The sequence below is a fragment of the Oncorhynchus gorbuscha genome, linkage group LG25, assembly GCF_021184085.1.
Source record: "Oncorhynchus gorbuscha isolate QuinsamMale2020 ecotype Even-year linkage group LG25, OgorEven_v1.0, whole genome shotgun sequence".
Classification (NCBI taxonomy): domain Eukaryota; kingdom Metazoa; phylum Chordata; class Actinopteri; order Salmoniformes; family Salmonidae; genus Oncorhynchus; species Oncorhynchus gorbuscha.
The window spans coordinates 39,581,103-39,600,402 of NC_060197.1; the positions used below are offsets into that span (position 1 = coordinate 39,581,103).

Here is a 19,300-nt window from a genome sequence, read left to right on the forward strand (position 1 = left end):
TACCACACCCCCCCAGGCCTTAAGTACGCATGGCAACATTTATTTTATACACCTTAGTAGTTTGTCTTTCAGTTAGAAAATGGTTATCTGTTCGTTTTTACTTTGTGCGTACATTTGACTTCCTTTCTATTTTGATTGGTTGAGTTTCAGTAGTTTTATTGGTGCTATGACAAGCTCAGCAGGCTTGATTACTGAAAACCTCCGATGCATTTCACCTCTAATACAAAACATTTTTGATAATGATGAAGAATGCTTTTTGACAGGGTGTTTGTTAACATATAGAACACCTATATGTTGTGTTGCATGCCATCTATTTATATTTTCCATGCACTATCAACTAAATGGATGTTATTTGACAAAACACAACATTTTTCATTGTTATAATGAGGTCAGTAGTGTCACGTTTTTATAATTACAAGGAGCTTGAGATTAGATAAATAAATATATCAATGCTAATATATGTACATTATCATTGCATTCAAACATGTTTTTATACAGTATACTATACTCACCAATTCAATGTCATGATATTACATCAATCCAAAAGTATCCAGGTGCTTTGCAGATAGTTTGCAGGACCAATAGCATGATGCATCGTGTCTCTTAATTTGCACCATTATCAGCTATCAGCCTTAAATGTGTAATTTTGAATCATCGCGTAGTCTACAATTCTTCACACTTTTGTAAATAATGTTTTCACATTAAATCGGACCATGACTTTCAGAATGGAAAGGTAAGCCAAGAGTTTCACAATACTCCCACCTGCTTGGATTTCTCTCTGGTTTCTTAGAATTCCTAACATGACAATATGCAGTACAATGACATAGTGCACTTTGGTGTTGATAAAATATACAGTCATGTTTTTTTTTCCTTCTCTGTCCTGTAAATGTGTGCTTAACTAATACTGTTTCAGTTTTTTTGTGTATTTGGTTTTTATTTACTTCATTTATTAATGATTTAATATTTATTTAAATGTAGACACTATTGTTTCTATTTTGTTCAGACTGTAGGATCACCAGTTGCATGGTGGAGATCTTTCTGAGTTTGTGTTTGTGTGTATGCGTACACTACAGAATTTGTGTGTACGTTCGTAATCGAATCATGATTTTCTGAAACTGAATTTTAAGATTTCTTTCCTTCCCTTCCTCTCTTTGGTTTCCTCCATCTTCAATTTAAAAAAAATATTTTGACTGTTCATTTCCTTTTGTTTCTTTCTTTTTGTTGACGTGATGCGACTGCTGCATGCTGGGATGGTGGAGGTCAAGGGTGAAGGGTCAGATTTTGGGGTCATGAATGAGGCTACTATCTAACCCACTCTGTCTCTCTCTCTCTGTCCCGCTCTCTGTGTCCGCCCCCCTGTGTTACAGAGTGGATTCACGCCACTGCATATCGCTGCCCACTATGGAAACGTGAACGTGTCCACATTACTGCTGAACCGTGGGGCGGCTGTGGACTTCACAGCCAGGGTGAGTGGTGTACCATTACCTCTACCTTCTGATCTGGAGTCAGCTGTGCTACCGTTGTGCCACAAAGTCTTAGGCAGCATCACCTCTACCATCTGATCTGGAGTCAGCTGTGCTACCGTTGTGCCACAAAGTCTTAGGCACCATTACCTCTACCATCTGATCTGGAGTCAGCTGTGCTACCGTTGTGCCACAAAGTCTTAGGCACCATTACCTCTACCTTCTGATCTGGAGTCAGCTGTGCCTCCATTATGCAACAAGGTCCCGGGCACCATTAATATAGACCTTTACTGGGATTTGTGCACAGTTTGTAGGTAATAGGAAGGGCTGCCCACACACTGTGCTAACCCTGCACAGAGTCCAAGAGCCATAAACAACAGGAGACTTTAAAACACGTCCACACACACTCTGAGCGAGTAGAGTGTATTGCACTTTAGGAACCCACAGTCTGCTAATTATATGCATTCTAGGACAATGACGCCATCCGCCTGAGCACTTCCCCTTTTCTCCGAATCATCATGTCAATGTTTCTCCATCAGTCACTCAAGGGAAGACGTACTGTACTGTACTGTACAACCACTCAGACAGACGAGAGGAACCAGGAGAATGGGAGAAGTCTTTTTTAGGAGTTGAGACTCAAAGGCAGAGACAGGGACAGTGTTCTGATCAAGCTGAAAGGTTACTTTAAGGTCACAGACTCAAGCAGTACTCTTCTTAACTCTCAGACTGTGTGTGTGTGTGTGTGTGTGTGTGTGTGTGTGTGTGTGTGTGTGTGTGTGTGTGTGTGTGTGTGTGTGTGTGTGTGTGTGTGTGTGTGTGTGTGTGTGTGTGTGTGTGTGTGTGTGTGTGTGTGTGTGTGTGTGTGTGTGTGTGTGTGTGTGTGTGTGTGTGAGAGAATCCTTTAATTTGCAGAAACGTAACACTCAAAACCCCTGTCATTTCTGCTATGTCACACCTTCTCAGGTGTTTTTAGTCACAGTCATCCTCACAAGCTGTGTGTCCCGCAGTGCTTTGGGCCAGGCGATCAGCTTTTACATTGTCAGGATTTCACAGACAGCAGAGGAGTGGCCGGACGCCAAGACAACAGAACACATCCTAAGAGGATGAATGAACAGGAAGCCATTGTCAGCAATTCAATTCAATTAAATCTTTATTGTCCCAGCAGGGAAATACATTGAGGCATATTAGATAACATTAAACATAATAGAAACTGTGTTCTGGCCTTGTAACAACATCAATTGTATACAGTAGTATTGTGATTATATAACGGTAACTATAACGCACTTTTTTACATAGCGCTGTTCCGTACAATTGACCTTATTTTAGCGGCCAAAACACGTAATACTTCCAGGTCAACTGTAATATGAATAACATTGTAAAGCACAATTTCTCCCTTTCCAGCTAAATCAATGATGAGACCTTCATGCTGACCGTCTCTGCATGATTGAAGAAAGCAATGAGCTCCTTCGGGTCTTTTTAAAAATGTCGGGTGGGGAAGCGAAACCTACTGCGTTATAGTGAAAGGGGGAGATATGTCTAGTTGGGAAACAGCTTTTTTTCACCCGATCTGTCCAACTTATCACCTCTAAAATGTAAATAAAACACCATAAAGAGTTTATATAATGTGTCATTACATACCTGTTTGAAGGTTTGTGTGGAACTTGAATGGGGTTTTTAGGCTCTAAAGTGATCTTCAGAAGTAAACAGTGGCTGTCGCGGCTTTTGAGCGTCATGATGGCTGCAGTGATGACGCAAAAAATAAATGCATTCAGTTGTACAACTGACCAGGTATCCCCTTTAACCCTGACCCTGCCCTTTTCTTGTTTTTAATCTGCAAGAGAAGCGCCACACCTGGTGGAAAGAGGCTGTGCGACACAGAATGAGTCGCATAATGAAGGCTCTACGTTACGTCAGGACACGTCACAATTTATCGTACAGCGCCATAGGGGTCCGTTTTTAAAATCTTTTCTCCAATACTATCGGGCCATTACCATGTCAACCAACGCTTGAATAGAAACGTAGTTCACACCGCGGATGTTGATGCCAACACAGTCACTACAGTCCCATTAGTTTTCATTGCAGCCTCGTTTGAATGCCGCGGTTGCGCAAATTTGTACTGAATGGAGTCAGTCACCGTTACTATTAGTTAATTTGTTTATTTCGATTTGAATGTGTCTTCCATTGTGTTCTATGTGTTTCAGAATGGGATCACTCCCCTCCACGTGGCCTCCAAGCGTGGTAACACTAACATGGTACGCCTCCTACTGGACAGGGGGTCTCAGATCGACGCTAAGACTAGGGTAAGTCCACACACGCACACACACACACACGCACGTGCACACACACACACACACACGCACGTGCACACACACACACACGCACGTGCACACACACACCGTTGGGATCACTACGCTAAGACAGGGTAAGTCCACACACACCTGTGTGTGTGTGTGTGTGTGTGTGTGTGTGTGTGTGTGTGTGTGTGTGTGTGTGTGTGTGTGTGTGTGTGTGTGTGTGTGTGTGTGTGTGTGTGTGTACTGTGTATGTGTGTGTGTGTGTGTACTGTATAAGTGTGCCCACTGTCAATACTGTATGTGGGTGTAGGATGTATTGATCTGTATCAGAGCGGGTCAGTGAATGTGGACTGTATGTGGGATGTATTGATCAGTATGAGAGAGGGTCAGTGAGTGTGGACTGTATGTGGGATGTATTGATCAGTATGAGAGAGGGTCAGTGACTGTGGACTGTATGTGGGATGTATTGATCAGTATGAGAGAGGGTCAGTGACTGTGGACTGTATGTGGGATGTATTGATCAGTATGAGAGAGGGTCAGTGAGTGTGGACTGTATGTGGGATGTATTGATCAGTATGAGAGAGGGTCAGTGAGTGTGGAATGTAAGTGGGATGTATTGATCAGTATGAGAGAGGGTCAGTGAGTGTGGACTGTATGTGGGATGTATTGATCAGTATGAGAGAGGGTCAGTGAGTGTGGACTGTAAGTGGGATGTATTGATCAGTATGAGAGAGGGTCAGTGACTGTGGACTGTAAGTGGGATGTATTGATCAGTATGAGAGAGGGTCAGTGACTGTGGGACTGTAAGTGGGATGTATTGATCAGTATGAGAGAGGGTCAGTGAGTGTGGACTGTAAGTGGGATGTATTGATCAGTATGACAGATGTATTGATCATCATATGAGAGAGGGTCAGTGAGTGTGGACTGTGGGATGTATTGACTGAGAGGGTCAGTAATGATGGGATAGAGGGTCAGACTGTGGTATGTATTGATCAGTATGAGAGAGGGTTGATGTGGACTGTATGATGTAGATCAGGAGAGAGGGTCAGTGACTGTGGACTGTAAGAGAGGGTCAGTGAGTGTGGACTGTATTGGGATGTATTGATCAATATGAGAGAGGGTCAGTGAGACTGTAAGTGGGATGTATTGATCAGTATGAGAGAGGGTCAGTGAGTGTGGACTGTAAGTGGGATGTATTGATCAATATGAGAGAGGGTCAGTGAGTGTGGACTGTAAGTGGGATGTATTGATCAGTATGACAGAGGGTCAGTGACTGTGGACTGTAAGTGGGATGTATTGATCAGTATGAGAGAGGGTCAGTGAGTGTGGACTGCAAGTGGGATGTATTGATCAATATGAGAGAGGGTCAGTGAGTGTGGACTGTAAGTGGGATGTATTGATCAGTATGAGAGAGGGTCAGTGACTGTGGACTGTATGTGGGATGTATTGATCAGTATGAGAGAGGGTCAGTGAGTGTGGACTGTAAGTGGGATGTATTGATCAGTATGAGAGAGGGTCAGTGACTGTGGACTGTATGTGGGATGTATTGATCAGTATGAGAGAGGGTCAGTGACTGTGTGACTGTAGTGAGTGGGATGTATTGATCAGTATGAGAGAGGGTCAGTGAGTGTGGACTGTAAGTTGGATGTATTGATCAGTATGAGAGAGGGTCAGTGACTGTGGACTGTATGTGGGATGTATTGATCAGTATGAGAGAGGGTCAGTGAGTGTGGACTGTATGTGGCATGTATTGATCAGTATGAGAGAGGGTCAGTGAGTGTGGACTGTAAGTGGGATGTATTGATCAGTATGAGAGAGGATCAGTGACTGTGGACTGTATGTGGGATGTATTGATCAGTATGAGAGAGGGTCAGTGAGTGTGGACTGTAAGTGGGATGTATTGATCAGTATGAGAGAGGGTCAGTGACTGTGGACTGTATGTGGGATGTATTGATCAGTATGAGAGAGGGTCAGTGAGTGTGGACTGTAAGTGGGATGTATTGATCAGTATGAGAGAGGGTCAGTGAGTATGTTGGTGTACTGCATAGCTGCTGGATGTGTGTGTGAGTGAGAGCTGCAGATCAGTGTATTTACAGCTAGCCCACTAGAGAATAACTTGTTGAGCCTAACGCCCTCCATTTTGACCCGCTGTTATTCCTTGGCCGTTTTGCCGCTCAGTCAGCTTACTGAATTAATTTAGGGCAAAAACCACTCTCCCTCCTCTCTCAAATCACTCCATCACTATACCTCCATCAATCAATCCATATTTTGTGTCAGAAAACGTCCTTTTTAAAATGATGCGATTGATATTTGTGTCTATTACCAAGGTATTGAATCCTATTATACAACGGGTGGGTCTAGTCCTGAATGCTGATTGGTTAAAACTGCATTTCAGTTGGTGTCTATACCGCAAGTTACCACTGGCTAAATCTATGACGTTTAAATGCCTATTTACTCTGTTCCATCTGACTCCTGTCATAGGAGTTTCATAAACCTCGCTCACTCAGACACACTTATCAAGATTCACTCTGGCCCCCCAATGGTGGAACAAACTCCCTCACGACGCCAGGACAGCGGAGTCAATCACCACCTTCCGGAGACACCTGAAACCCCACCTCTTTAAGGAATACCTAGGATAGGATAAGTAATCCCTCTCACCCCCCCTTTAAGATTTAGATGCACTATTGTAAAGTGACTGTTCCACTCGATGTCATAAGGTGAATGCACCAATTTGTAAGTCGCTCTGGATAAGAGCGTCTGCTAAATGACTTAAATGTAATGTAAATATAATTCACTTCTGGAATCTTCACCTTCATCCATCACTATTTAGAAGACAGTTCCAGATAATGGAAAACCCAGGAAAACACTCGCTGCCTTATCTAAACATCCCAGAGCTAAGAGTCGGTTCAACCATAGGTTAACGATCCTTTCTGCTTACTTAAAACCCACAATCCATTTCCTCCCCAAACTAGCTGGAATGGTATGTATTAATCAGATATAATAAAACAGAGTAGAGTTTAATTATTTATAGTTCTATTTAAAATGTAGATATTGTTTAGTCATTATTCAGAAAATTCCTAACACTCCGCAATCCACTGTCTCATCAACCCAGCCAGGCAATTTATAAAAAAGCATCTAGACATTATCTCACATTTCTTTTAGAATAACATTTAGTTTTCAACAGTGGTGATTTGTATAAACCTTGTTGTTTGTCTCTGACATTTCCAACATTGTTTCAATATTCGAATTCGATCTCCAGCTGTCCCATAGTAATGAACGTGTTGGGACGGGACAGACAAAAATCAAATCACATTTTATTTAATTTATTTCTTTATTTCACCTTTATTTAACCAGGTAGGCAAGTTGAGAACAAGTTCTCATGTACAATTGCGACCTGGCCAAGATTAAGCAAAGCAGTTCAACACATACAACAACACAGAGTTACACATGCAGTAAAACAAACATACAGTCAACACAATAGAAAAATAAGACTATATACAATGTGAGCAAATGAGGTGAGATAAGGGAGGTAAATGCAAAAAAAAGGCCATGGTGGCAAAGAAAATACAATATAGCAAGTAAAACACTGGAATGGTAGATTTGCAGTGGAAGAATGTGCAAATACAGTAGGGGGAGAGGTAGTTGTTTGGGCTAAATTATAGAGTGGCTACGTACAGGTGCAGTAATCTGTGAGCTGCTCTGACAGCTGGTGCTTAAAGCTAGTGAGGTAGATAAGTGTTTCGAGTTTCAGAGATTTTTGTAGTTCGTTCCAGTCATTGGCAGCAGAGAACTGGAAGGAGAGGCGGCCAAAGGAAGAATTGGTTTTGGGGGTGACCAGAGAGATATACCTGCTGGAGCGCGTGCTACAGGTGGGTGCTGCTATGGTGGCCAGTGAGCTGAGATAAGGGGGGACTTTACCTAGCAGGGTCTTGTAGATGACATGTAGCCAGTGGGTTTGGCGACGAGTATGAAGCGTGGGCTAGACAACGAGAGCGTACAGGTTTAAATGTACCGAATACAACAGGTGTAGACTTTACCTTGAAAGTATTACTTACAAGCCCTTAACCAACAATTTTTTAAGAAAATACCTATAAAAAAGTAAGAGGTAAGAATAACAAATCATTAAAGAGCAGCAGTAAATAACAATAGCTGTGCTATATACAGGGGGTAGCGGTACAGAGTCAATGTGGAGGCTGTCACGAACCGGCTCAAAGCCCGTAACAAAGGGAGGCAAAAAATAGCAAAAAATATATATTTATTAACTAAAGCAACTAAGGAAAATATCCAATGGTGTGTGTAATCAGTAATCAGTAGTGTAAGTGAGTGTTTTGCATGCATGAATGAATGAATGTGATAATGCAGGGTGTTGAAAGGTCAGTATGAGAGAGGTGTTGAAAGGTGCCAAAGCAAACAAACAAAAGGCCACCAAGAACCACAACACAATCTACAACGGGTGTCTGCATGGAGAGAGTCTCTTCCATGAATGTGGAAGAGGTCTATTTATCCTGGGAGACACCTGGCCCAGGTGTTTCCCATGTAGCTGACGGCCCTCCCAACTCCGCCCACCGGCATCCTAATAAGGAAACAAGAACAAAGACAGAATACGGCAGACAGAGTGGGAGGGTCGTCACATTCCCCCCCATAAAACCGGGGACCAACAAGGACCCCGGAACAACATACCAGCCTCCCGCGTCCCAAATTGACACAGGCCTCTGCGTCCCAAATTGACACAGGCCTCTGCGTCCCAAATTGACACAGGCCTCTGCGTCCCAAATTGGTGAGGGGTTATGTGTTCACACCTCCACCTGCCCCATCCAACCTCCTCCTCCCCAGACCTCAGCAACCTTTGCGCATAGGAAGCAATATTTAAGAGGAAAGAAGAACACAAGACCAGGAGGGAACAGACAGGAAAGATAGAACATGACAACCCGAAACAATGGTCAGTCACGTAAACATTCAGGAACATGGCACAAAAGACCAACAGCTACAAACTCCAACGAAAAGAACATCAGGGTCCTTCTTAATTTTTACAACTCCCAACGATTCATAGTCACTTCCAACGATTCATAGTCACTTCCAACGATTCATAGTCACTTCCAACGATTCATAGTCACTTCCAACGATTCATAGTCACTTCCAACGATTCATAGTCACTTCCAACGATTCATAGTCACTTCCAACGATTCATAGTCACTTCCAACGATTCATAGTCACTTCATAGTCACAACGATTCATAGTCACTTCCAACGATTCATAGTTCATAGTCACTTCCAACGATTCATAGTCACTTCCAACGAAACAGAATGTCACTAATTTCAATTATTTAAGCTTGTAGTGTTCAGCAATCTTCCACAGCTGTTCTTAAGTACATAATTCTAACAGGTCCTCTGATGGAAAGCGAATGAACTTGTATACATGAGACACCATAGTCATAAGTAAATAATCTTGCTCAACTCCTCTGCTGAGCACATCAGACCACAACCAGAGAAATGACAATCACCCTGAGCACCACAGAAGAGAGATGAGATACGGAGCTTCCCCAAAACCTACAATAACTCAACCCTAGTCTTCGTGCAGATTTGCGGTGGGTAGGTGGGTATTTACGCACTGTAGCCCGCTGGCAAGGAAAGAGAACTCCCCAGCATGCTGGAAAATTCCACCAAGCCACGGATGTGCCCCCGAGACAACTGCTCAGTCCACAGACACCACACAAAAATAACAAACATTTAACCATGCCCAACATGTCCAAAATTGAAACACGTCGCTAAGCCTATCAGGGGGAAAAGGCTATAGCTCCGGGTAGCAAGTTCCACTACCCTACCCAAATCTCCTACCGAGGTACACAGCCGATTTACTCACCTCAGACTGACTTCCCAACAGAAAGAACAAGTTTCCAGGCTAGGCAAGGCCTGGAAACTAACCATTATACTCTCTCCAACGCAGCACACAAACCAAACAAAGGCAACCAATACTGGGCCGATCACATTCAAACACAATATGCAAACCAAACACATACCTCCACGGTCTCCCAAACCAATTGTTCAAAGATCCCGGATGAGCCCCCACTTGTCACGAACCGGCTCAAAGCCCGTAACAAAGGGAGGCAACGTGGAGATAAGGAGTAGCAAAAAATATATATTTATTAACTAAAGCAACTAAGGAAAATATCCAATGGTGTGTGTAATCAGTAATCAGTAGTGTAAGTGAGTGTTTTGAATGAATGAATGTGATAATGCAGGGTGATGAAAGGTGCCAAAGCAAACAAACAAAAGGCCACCAAGAACCACAACACAATCTACAACGGGTGTCTGCATGGAGAGAGTCTCCCCCGTGAATGTGGAAGAGGTCTATTTATCCTGGGAGACACCTGGCCCAGGTGTTTCCCATGTAGCTGACGACCCTCTCAACTCCGCCCACCGGCATCCTAATAAGGAAACAAGAACAAAGACAGAATACGGCAGACAGAGAGGGAGGGTCGTCACAAGGCTATATACAGGGGTACCGGTACAGAGTCAATGTGGAGGCTATATACAGGGGGTAGCGGTACAGAGTCAATGTGGAGGCTATATACAGGGGGTACCGGTACAGAGTCAATGTGGAGGCTATATACAGGGGTACCGGTACAGAGTCAATGTGGAGGCTATATACAGGGGGTACCGGTACAGAGTCAATGTGGAGGCTATATACAGGGGGTACCAGTACAGAGTCAATGTGGAGGCTATATACAGGGGTACCGGTACAGAGTCAATGTGGAGGCTATATACAGGGGGTACCGGTACAGAGTCAATGTGGAGGCTATATACAGGGGGTACCAGTACAGAGTCAATGTGGAGGCTATATACAGGGGGTACCGGTACAGAGTCAATGTGGAGGCTATATACAGGGGTACCGGTACAGAGTCAATGTGGAGGCTATATACAGGGGGTACCGGTACAGAGTCAATGTGGAGGCTATATACAGGGGTACCGGTACAGAGTCAATGTGGAGGCTATATACAGGGGTACCGGTACAGAGCCAATGTGCTGGGGCACCGGTGTAGAGGTAATTGAGGTAATATGTATTAAAGTTATTAAAGTGACTATGCATAGATAATAACAGAGAGTAGCAGCAGCGTAGAAGGGGGTGGGCAATGCAAATAGTCTGGGTAGCCATTTGATTAGATGTTCAGGAGTCTTATAGCTTGCGGGAAGAAGCTGTTTAGCCTCTTAGGCTGCCCCATCCCGGATCCGGGATCGTGACTACAGCCTCAAGCTCATTACCATAACGCAAAATTAGCGATTTCTGAAAATTGCAAATGAAATGAAATAAATATGCCTGTCCTCAAGCTTATCCTTTTCTTAACAATCCTGTCATCTCAGATTTTCAAAATATGCTTTAGAACCAGAGAAAATCAATAATTTTTGTAAGAGTGGTGATAGCTAGCTTAGCATTTAGCGTTAGCATTTAGCACGCAACATTCACAAAAACCAGCAAAGGGATCAAATAAAATAATTTACCTTTGAAGAACTTCAGATGTTTCAATGAGGAGACTCTCAGTTACATAGCAGATGTCCAGTTTTTCCTGAAAGATGCTTGTGTAGGACACAACGTTCCGTTTTGTTACTATGCATTTGGCTACCGAAACTAACCGAAAATTCAGTCACCTAAACGTCAAACTTTTTTCCGAATTAACTCCATAATATCGACTGAAACATGGAAAACGTTGTTTGAATCAATCCTCAAGGTGTTTTGTCATATATCTCTTCATTGAAATGCCTTCCCTGGAAGCGTGCATTCTTCTCTGATTCGGATGGAAAAATACTGGTACCTGACTTTTGCGCACCAATTTCCACGCAGACACCGTGCGGGACACTTGGTAATTGTAGGCTCTTATGGTCAATCTTCCAATGATATGCCTACAAAGACGTCACAATGCTGCAGACACCTGGGGGAAACGATAGGAAGTGTCCGTTCATTCCTGTCGCATTCACAGCCATATAAGGAGATCATGGAAAACGTGCCTCCAGAAATCCTGTTGATTTCCTGGTCACTCAAACATCTTGGTTTTGCCTGTAGATTTTGTTCTATGGCACTCACAGTGACAATCTTTGCAGTTCTGGAAACGTCAGAGTGTCTTCTTTCCAAAACTATCAATTCCAAGCATAGTCGAGCATCTTTTCGTGACAAAATATTGCGCTTAAAACGGGCACGTCTTTTTATCCAAAAATGAAATACTGCCCCTAGAGTCTTAACAGGTTAAAAGCCTCTTGGACCTAGACTTTGGTTGCACTGGTATCGCTTGCCGTGTGGTAGCAGAGAGAACAGTCAATGACTTGGGTGGCTGGAGTCTTTGACACTTTTTAGGTCCTTCCTCTGACACCGCCTGGTATAGAGGTCCTGGATGGCAGGAACCCCGGTCCTGGTGATGTACTGGGCCGTACGCACTACCCTCTGTAGTGCCTTGCGGTCGGAGGCCGAGCAGTTGCCATACCAGGCAGTGATGCTCTCGATGGTGCAGCTGTAAAACATTTTGAGGATCTGAGGACCCATGCCAGATCTTTTCAGTCTCCTGTGGGGGGATAGGTTTTGTCGTGCCCTCTTCACGACTGTCTTGGTGTGCTTGGACCATGTTAGACAGACAGGCAGCGTTTCTCAGCCTGTTGAAATCATGAATCAGCTGGCATCAATTTATGGATATATACAAAGAAATGTCAATTGAAAAAAGGTAAAATGAAATGAATTGCAGCTAGTTTGCCGTCTTTCCAGCTTCAGTTTGAAGTGATTGTGTTTGAGTTGTTGGCTAGATCCTCTGCATAACAATGTCCTGATGAGTGAGCACATTTTCTATGCCAGGTGAAATCGCACCTCATTAGCTCCTTGTTATGGATGTATCCAAATAAATGTCACTAGAAAACAGCTTAAACAAATGCAAATGCAGCTACTTTGTTGTTATTCAGGCGGCATAACGTGACTAAGTCAGTCGTAGTTGGCTTGCTAGCGAGCAAGGGAAAAGAATGTTGCCAGCCAGAATGGCAATAGAACATTTAGAACGAATGACTGGGTCGCGTCTGTAGATACAGGACAAAAAGTCTGAACGACTCTTGCAACCGAACCGATAGAACAAATGACCAGCCGGCTTGGGTGGCAAACCTAGATTTGTATCGGGGCTATATCTTGTGGAAGGATTAAATAATATGAATAAATTAATCAAAATAATGTTTTTTTTTAATAAAAATATGTCATACTATCCATCAGAGTATCTCTACCGCTCCTGCTGTCTCTAGAGAGTTGAAAACAGCAGGTCTGGGACAGGTAGCACGTCCGGTGAACAGGTCAGGGTTCCATAGCCGCTGGCAGAACAGTTGAAACTGGAGCAGCAGCACGGCCAGGTGGACTGGGGACAGCAAGGAGTCATCATGCCAGGTAGTATTGAGGCATGGTCCTAGGGCTCAGGTCCTCTGAGAGAGAGAAAGAAAGAGAGGAAGAGAGAAAAAGAGAGAGAGAATTAGAGAGAGCATACTTACATTCACACAGGACACCGGATAAGACAGGAGCTATATAACAGACTAACCCTAGCCCCCCGACACAAACTACTGAAGCATAAATACTGGAGGCTTAGACAGGAGGGGTTGGGAGACACTGTGGCCCAGTCTGACGATACCCCCGGACAGGGCCAAACAGGCAGGATGTAACCCCACCCACTTTGCCAAAGCACAGCCCCCACACCACTAGAGAGATATCTTCAACCACCAACTTACTATCCTGAGACAAATCAAATCAAATTTATTTATATAGCCCTTCGTACATCAGCTGATATCTCAAAGTGCTGTACAGAAACCCAGCCTAAAACCCCAAACAGCAAGCAATGCAGGTGTAGAAGCATGGCCAAGACAAGGCCGAGTATAGCCCACAAGATCTCCGCCACGTCACAACCCAAGGGGGGATTATGTGATTAGAACGAACATAATATCATCATGTTGGTATAGAGTACCCTATTCCCTATATGGTGCACAACTATAGACCAGGAACCAATGGCACCCTATTCCCTATAGAGTGCACTACTTTTGACCAGGATCCATATGGTTCTGCTTAAAAGTAGTGCAACTGTATAGGGAATAGGGTGCCATTTGGGATGAATCCGAGGCTATAGCACAGCTGTGTAATTGCAACAGATGGATCAGTGTGGGTATCAGTTATCACATTCTCCAGTCTAATATTCTACTACAACAGTCTGTTTAATCACCATCATAACTCCTCTATAATATTCTGCGATAACAGTTTAATCAGGAAAACCTCTGTACTGGCTGGCAGATTGGATAATATAATAAAGCCTGTGTGTGTTTACTTGTAAACAACCTCCACAACAACAACAACAACAACTAAACCCTCACCTAACAGCAGGTCCGTCCTCGTGTTTTATTACACAGCTGGTTCGAGGGATACAGGGGATACTGTGTTCGTTCTGCCTGTTGGATCTTCACGGTTTCACATGGTCATGTATTTAACTAAGCATTTGGTCCACTGCTGATAGACATCTACCAAGATACTCAGGGGACGCGAGTAATGTAAGTCCGCTATGGATCAACGAGCTTCAGTCTGCAGTGTATTCACCAGGGAATGGAACCAACACCCCTTAGATGGACATGTCATCAGTGCTGTGACCTAACAACTAGGCTACCTGGGGCGGCAGGTAACCTAGTGGTTACTAGGCAGCCTCCACTGGTACTGTATGTATGACACGTATGGATCTGTGTGTGTGTTCTCTACAGGACGGCCTCACACCTCTACACTGTGCAGCCAGGAGTGGACATGACCCAGCAGTGGAGCTACTGCTGGAGAGAGGAGCACCTTTGCTGGCCAGGACCAAGGTACACACACACACACACACACACACACACGCACGCACGCACGCACGCACGCACGCACGCACGCACACGCACACACACACACTCTCACTCTCTCTCTGACAATCTTCTCTCTCTCTCTCTGTAGAACGGTCTGTCTCCTCTCCACATGTCGTCTCAGGGTGACCACGTTGAGTGTGTCAAGCACCTGCTGCAGCACAAGGCGCCTGTTGATGATGTCACACTGGACTACCTGACTGCGCTGCATGTCGCCGCCCACTGCGGTCACTACAGAGTCACCAAGCTGCTGCTGGACAAGAGGGCCAACCCCAACGCTAGAGCACTGGTAATACTAAACGCTCCTATACCCACTAATTCAATGACTGTCATTACAAGGACCATTACTGCAGGCCAATATGGTCCCTGGCCATTTTGACCATTTTGTCTCAAAGAGACAGAACAAAGTGTTGGAGTGAAAATAAGATGGCCTCTCATGTATGTCTCAACATGTCAACATGTCCCTACATGTGTATGTAGGTGTGTTTCATACATCATGTGTCTGGTGTGTGTGTCTGTCAGAATGGTTTCACCCCGCTGCACATTGCCTGTAAGAAGAACCGAGTGAAGGTGATGGAGCTGCTGGTCAAGTATGGAGCATCTATCCAGGCCATCACAGAGGTAGGAGACTGTGGTCAGTCTGGCCACTTTAGATATGTGTTTTACAACTTGTTTCATTACAACAAGCTTGGCAATATACACACACAAGTACAACTACACCAGATGACACTATTTACCATGCATCCACACACGCCTTTACTCTTCAACACTGTTGATGTACAGTCCTGTTGATGTACAGTCCTGTTGATGTACAGTCCTGTTGATGTACAGTCCTGTTGATGTACACTCCTGTTGATGTAATGTTTTGTTGACTTGATTTTTGACCAGAACTGGCTTCACATGCATGAACAGTAATAATACTTTGTAATGATGAAACCGACTCCCTCCCTCCCTCCCTCCCTCCCTCCGTCTCTGTCTCTCTGTCTCCCTGTCTCTCTGTCTCTCTCTATCTCCCTCCCTCCCTCCCTCCGTCTCTCTGTCTCTCTGTCTCCCTGTCTCTCTGTCTCTCTGTCTCTCTCTATCTCCCTCCCTCCCTCCCTCCCTCCATCTCTCTGTCTCCCTGTCTCTCTGTCTCTCTGTCTCTCTCTATCTCTCTCCCTCCATCCAGTCTGGCCTGACTCCCGTTCACGTAGCAGCTTTCATGGGTCACCTCAACATCGTCCTGCTGCTGCTACAGAACGGAGCCTCGCCTGACGTTAGCAACATTGTGAGTGATGGGGGTTAACTTCAGGACAGAGGGTGTGAGTGTGTACCTGTGTGTGTGTGTGTGTGTGTGTGTGTGTGTGTGTGTGTGTGTGTGTGTGTGTGTGTGTGTGTGTGTGTGTGTGCGTGCGTGCGTGCGTGCGTGCGTGCGTGCGTGCGTGCGTGCGTGCGTGCGTGCGTGTGTGTGTGTGCACGTGTATGCTTCTCCTGATTGAAGTGTGTGTTGTGTACAGCGCGGGGAGACTGCTCTACACATGGCATCCAGGGCAGGACAGGTGGAGGTGGTGCGCTGTCTGCTGAGGAACGGAGCCATGGTGGACGCTAGAGCCAGGGTAACACATTATCACAATACACACAACTCACCACTCCACTCACACTCAGTACTACTCTACTCTCCACTCTGCTCCATACTCTACTCTCTACTCTACTCTACCCTATACTCTACTCTCTACTCTATACTCTACTCTGCTCTATACTCTACTCTCCACTCTGCTTCATACTCTACTCTATACTCTCTACTCTGCTCTATACTCTACTCTCTACTCTACTCTCTACTCTGCTCTATACTCTACTCTCCACTCTGCTCCATACTCTACTCTATACTCTACTCTCTACTCTGCTCTATACTCTACTCTCTAATCTACTCTCTACTCTGCTCTATACACTACTCTCTACTCTACTCTCTACTCTGCTCTATACTCTATACTCTACTCCACCCTATACTCTACTCTCTACTCTGCTCTATACTCTGCTCCATACTCTACTCTCTACTCTACTCTCTACTCTGCTCCATACTCTACTCTCTACCCTGCTCTATTCTCTACTCCACCCTATACTCTGCTCTATACTCTACTCTATACTCTACTCTCTGCTCTATACTATACTCTATACTCTACTCCACCCTCTACTCTCTACTCTGCTCTATACTCTACTCTATACTCTACTCTCTACTCTGCTCTATACTCTACTCTATACTCTACTCCACCCTATACTCTACTCTCTATGCTCTATACTCTACTCTATACTCTACTCTCTACTCTGCTCTATACTCTACTCTATACTCTACTCTCTACTCTGCTCTATACTCTACTCTATACTCTACTCTCTACTCTGCTCTATACTCTACTCTATACTCTACTATCCACTCTGCTCCATACTCTACTCTATACTCTACTCTCTACTCTGCTCTATACTCTACTCCACCCTATACTCTACTCTATACTCTGCTCTATACTCTACCCTATACTCTCCACTCTGCTCCATACTCTACTCTATACTCTGCTCTATACTCTACTCTATGCTCTACTCCACTCTATACTCTACTCTCTACTCTGCTCTATACTCTACCCTATACTCTACTCTCCACTCTGCTCCATACTCTACTCTATACTCTACTCTCTACTCTGCTCTATACTCTACTCTCTACTCTGCTCTATACTCTACCCTATACTCTACTCTCCACTCTGCTCCATACTCTACTCTATACTCTACTCTCTACTCTGCTCTATACTCTACTCTACTCTACTCTGCTCTCTACTCTATACTCTACTACTCTATACTCTACTACTCTCTCTCACTCTGCTCCATACTCTACCCTATACTCTCCACTCTGCTCCATACTCTACTCTATACTCTGCTCTATACTCTACTCTATGCTCTACTCCACTCTATACTCTACTCTCTACTCTGCTCTATACTCTACCCTATACTCTACTCTCCACTCTGCTCCATACTCTACTCTATACTCTACTCTCTACTCCACTCTATACTCTACTCTCTACTCTGCTCTATACTCCACTCTCTACTCTGCTCCATACTCTACTCTATACTCTATACTCTACTCTACCCTATACTCTACTCTACCCTATACTCTACTCTACACTCTATACTCTACTCTACCCTATACTCTACTCTATACTCTGTGCTATACTCTATACTCTACTCTACCCTATACTATATTCTATACTTTACTCTATACTCTACTCTGTACTCCACTCTATACTCTACTCTATACTTTATACTCAACTCTATACTCCACTTTATACTCTACTCTATACTCTACTCTACTCTGCTCTATACTATACTCTATATGCTATACTATACTCTACTCTATATTCTACTCTATACTATACTCTATACTCTACTCTACTCTACCCTATACTTTACTCTATTCTCTTCTCCACTCTATACTCCACTTTATACTCTATACTATACTCTACTCTATACTCTACTCTATACTATACTCTACTCTATACTCTACTCTTTACACTCTATACTCTATACTATACTCTATACTCTACTCTACCCTATACTTTATTCTATACTCTTCTCCACTCTATACTCCACTTTATACTCTATACTATACTCTACTCTACACTCAACTCTATACTCTACTCTATACTCTACCCTATACTCTACCCTATACTCTACTCTATACTATACTCTATACTCTACTCTACCCTATACTTTACTCTATACTCTACTCTCTTCTCTGCTCTACACTCTACACTCAACTCTATACTCCACTTTATACTCGACTCTATACTATATACCCTACTCTACCCTATACTCAACTCTATACTCCGCTCTATACTATACTATATACTCTATACTCTACTCTACCCTATACTCAACTCTATACTCCACTCTATACTATACTATACTATATACTCTATACTCTACTCTACTCTATACTCTATATTCTACTCTATAGTCTACTCTTTACACGCTATACTCTACTCTATACTATTAGCTACTCTATTATCGGCCCTATACTCCATACGCTATACTCTACTATATACCCTATTCTATACTCAACTCTATGCTCTACTACATACTCTATACAATGCTCTATACTCCATACTCCATAGTCTACTCTATACTCTACCCTATTCTATTCTCATCCCTATAATCTATACTCCATTCTATACTCTACTCTATACTCTACCCTATACTTTACTCTATACTCTACTCTCTTCTCCGCTCTATACTCTACACTCAACTCTGTACTCCACTTTATACTCTACTCTATACTACATACCCTACTCTACCCTATACTCAACTCTATACTCCACTCTATACAATACTATATACTCTATACTCTACTCTACCCTATACTCAACTCTATACTCCATTCTGTACTATACTATATACTCTATACTCTACTCTATACTCTATATTCTACTCTATACTCTACTCTTTACACGCTATACTCTATACTCTACTCTATACTATTATCTACTCTATTATCGACCCTATACTCCATACTCTATACCCTACTATATACCCTATTCTATACTCCACTCTATACTCTATTCTATACTCTATACTATGCTCTATACTCTACACTCTATAGTCTAATCTATACTCTACTCTATACTCAGCCCAATACTCTATATTC

At 43.5% G+C, this 19,300-nt stretch overlaps 1 protein-coding gene across 42 annotated transcripts in view; it reads left to right on the forward strand.

Annotated features, from left to right (window-relative positions):
- Positions 1 to 19,300, forward strand: part of LOC124014455 (ankyrin-2-like) — a 296,971-nt gene that overhangs the window by 206,527 nt on the left and 71,144 nt on the right. For 32 of the 42 annotated variants that reach the window (XR_006835021.1, XR_006835022.1, XR_006835023.1 and 29 more), the window contains exons 8-15: positions 725 to 733; positions 1,368 to 1,466; positions 3,665 to 3,763; positions 14,506 to 14,604; positions 14,729 to 14,926; positions 15,160 to 15,258; positions 15,806 to 15,904; positions 16,134 to 16,232. Coding sequence is in view for 38 of the 42 variants with exons in the window: in XM_046329454.1 (XP_046185410.1) it covers positions 725 to 733; positions 1,368 to 1,466; positions 3,665 to 3,763; positions 14,506 to 14,604; positions 14,729 to 14,926; positions 15,160 to 15,258; positions 15,806 to 15,904; positions 16,134 to 16,232 (801 nt within the window). In the remaining 4 variants the exon portion in view is untranslated. The remainder of the gene's footprint in view (positions 1 to 724; positions 734 to 1,367; positions 1,467 to 3,664; positions 3,764 to 14,505; positions 14,605 to 14,728; positions 14,927 to 15,159; positions 15,259 to 15,805; positions 15,905 to 16,133; positions 16,233 to 19,300) is intronic. The other 10 variants (XM_046329450.1, XM_046329448.1, XM_046329455.1 and 7 more) reach the window with 1 other exon arrangement.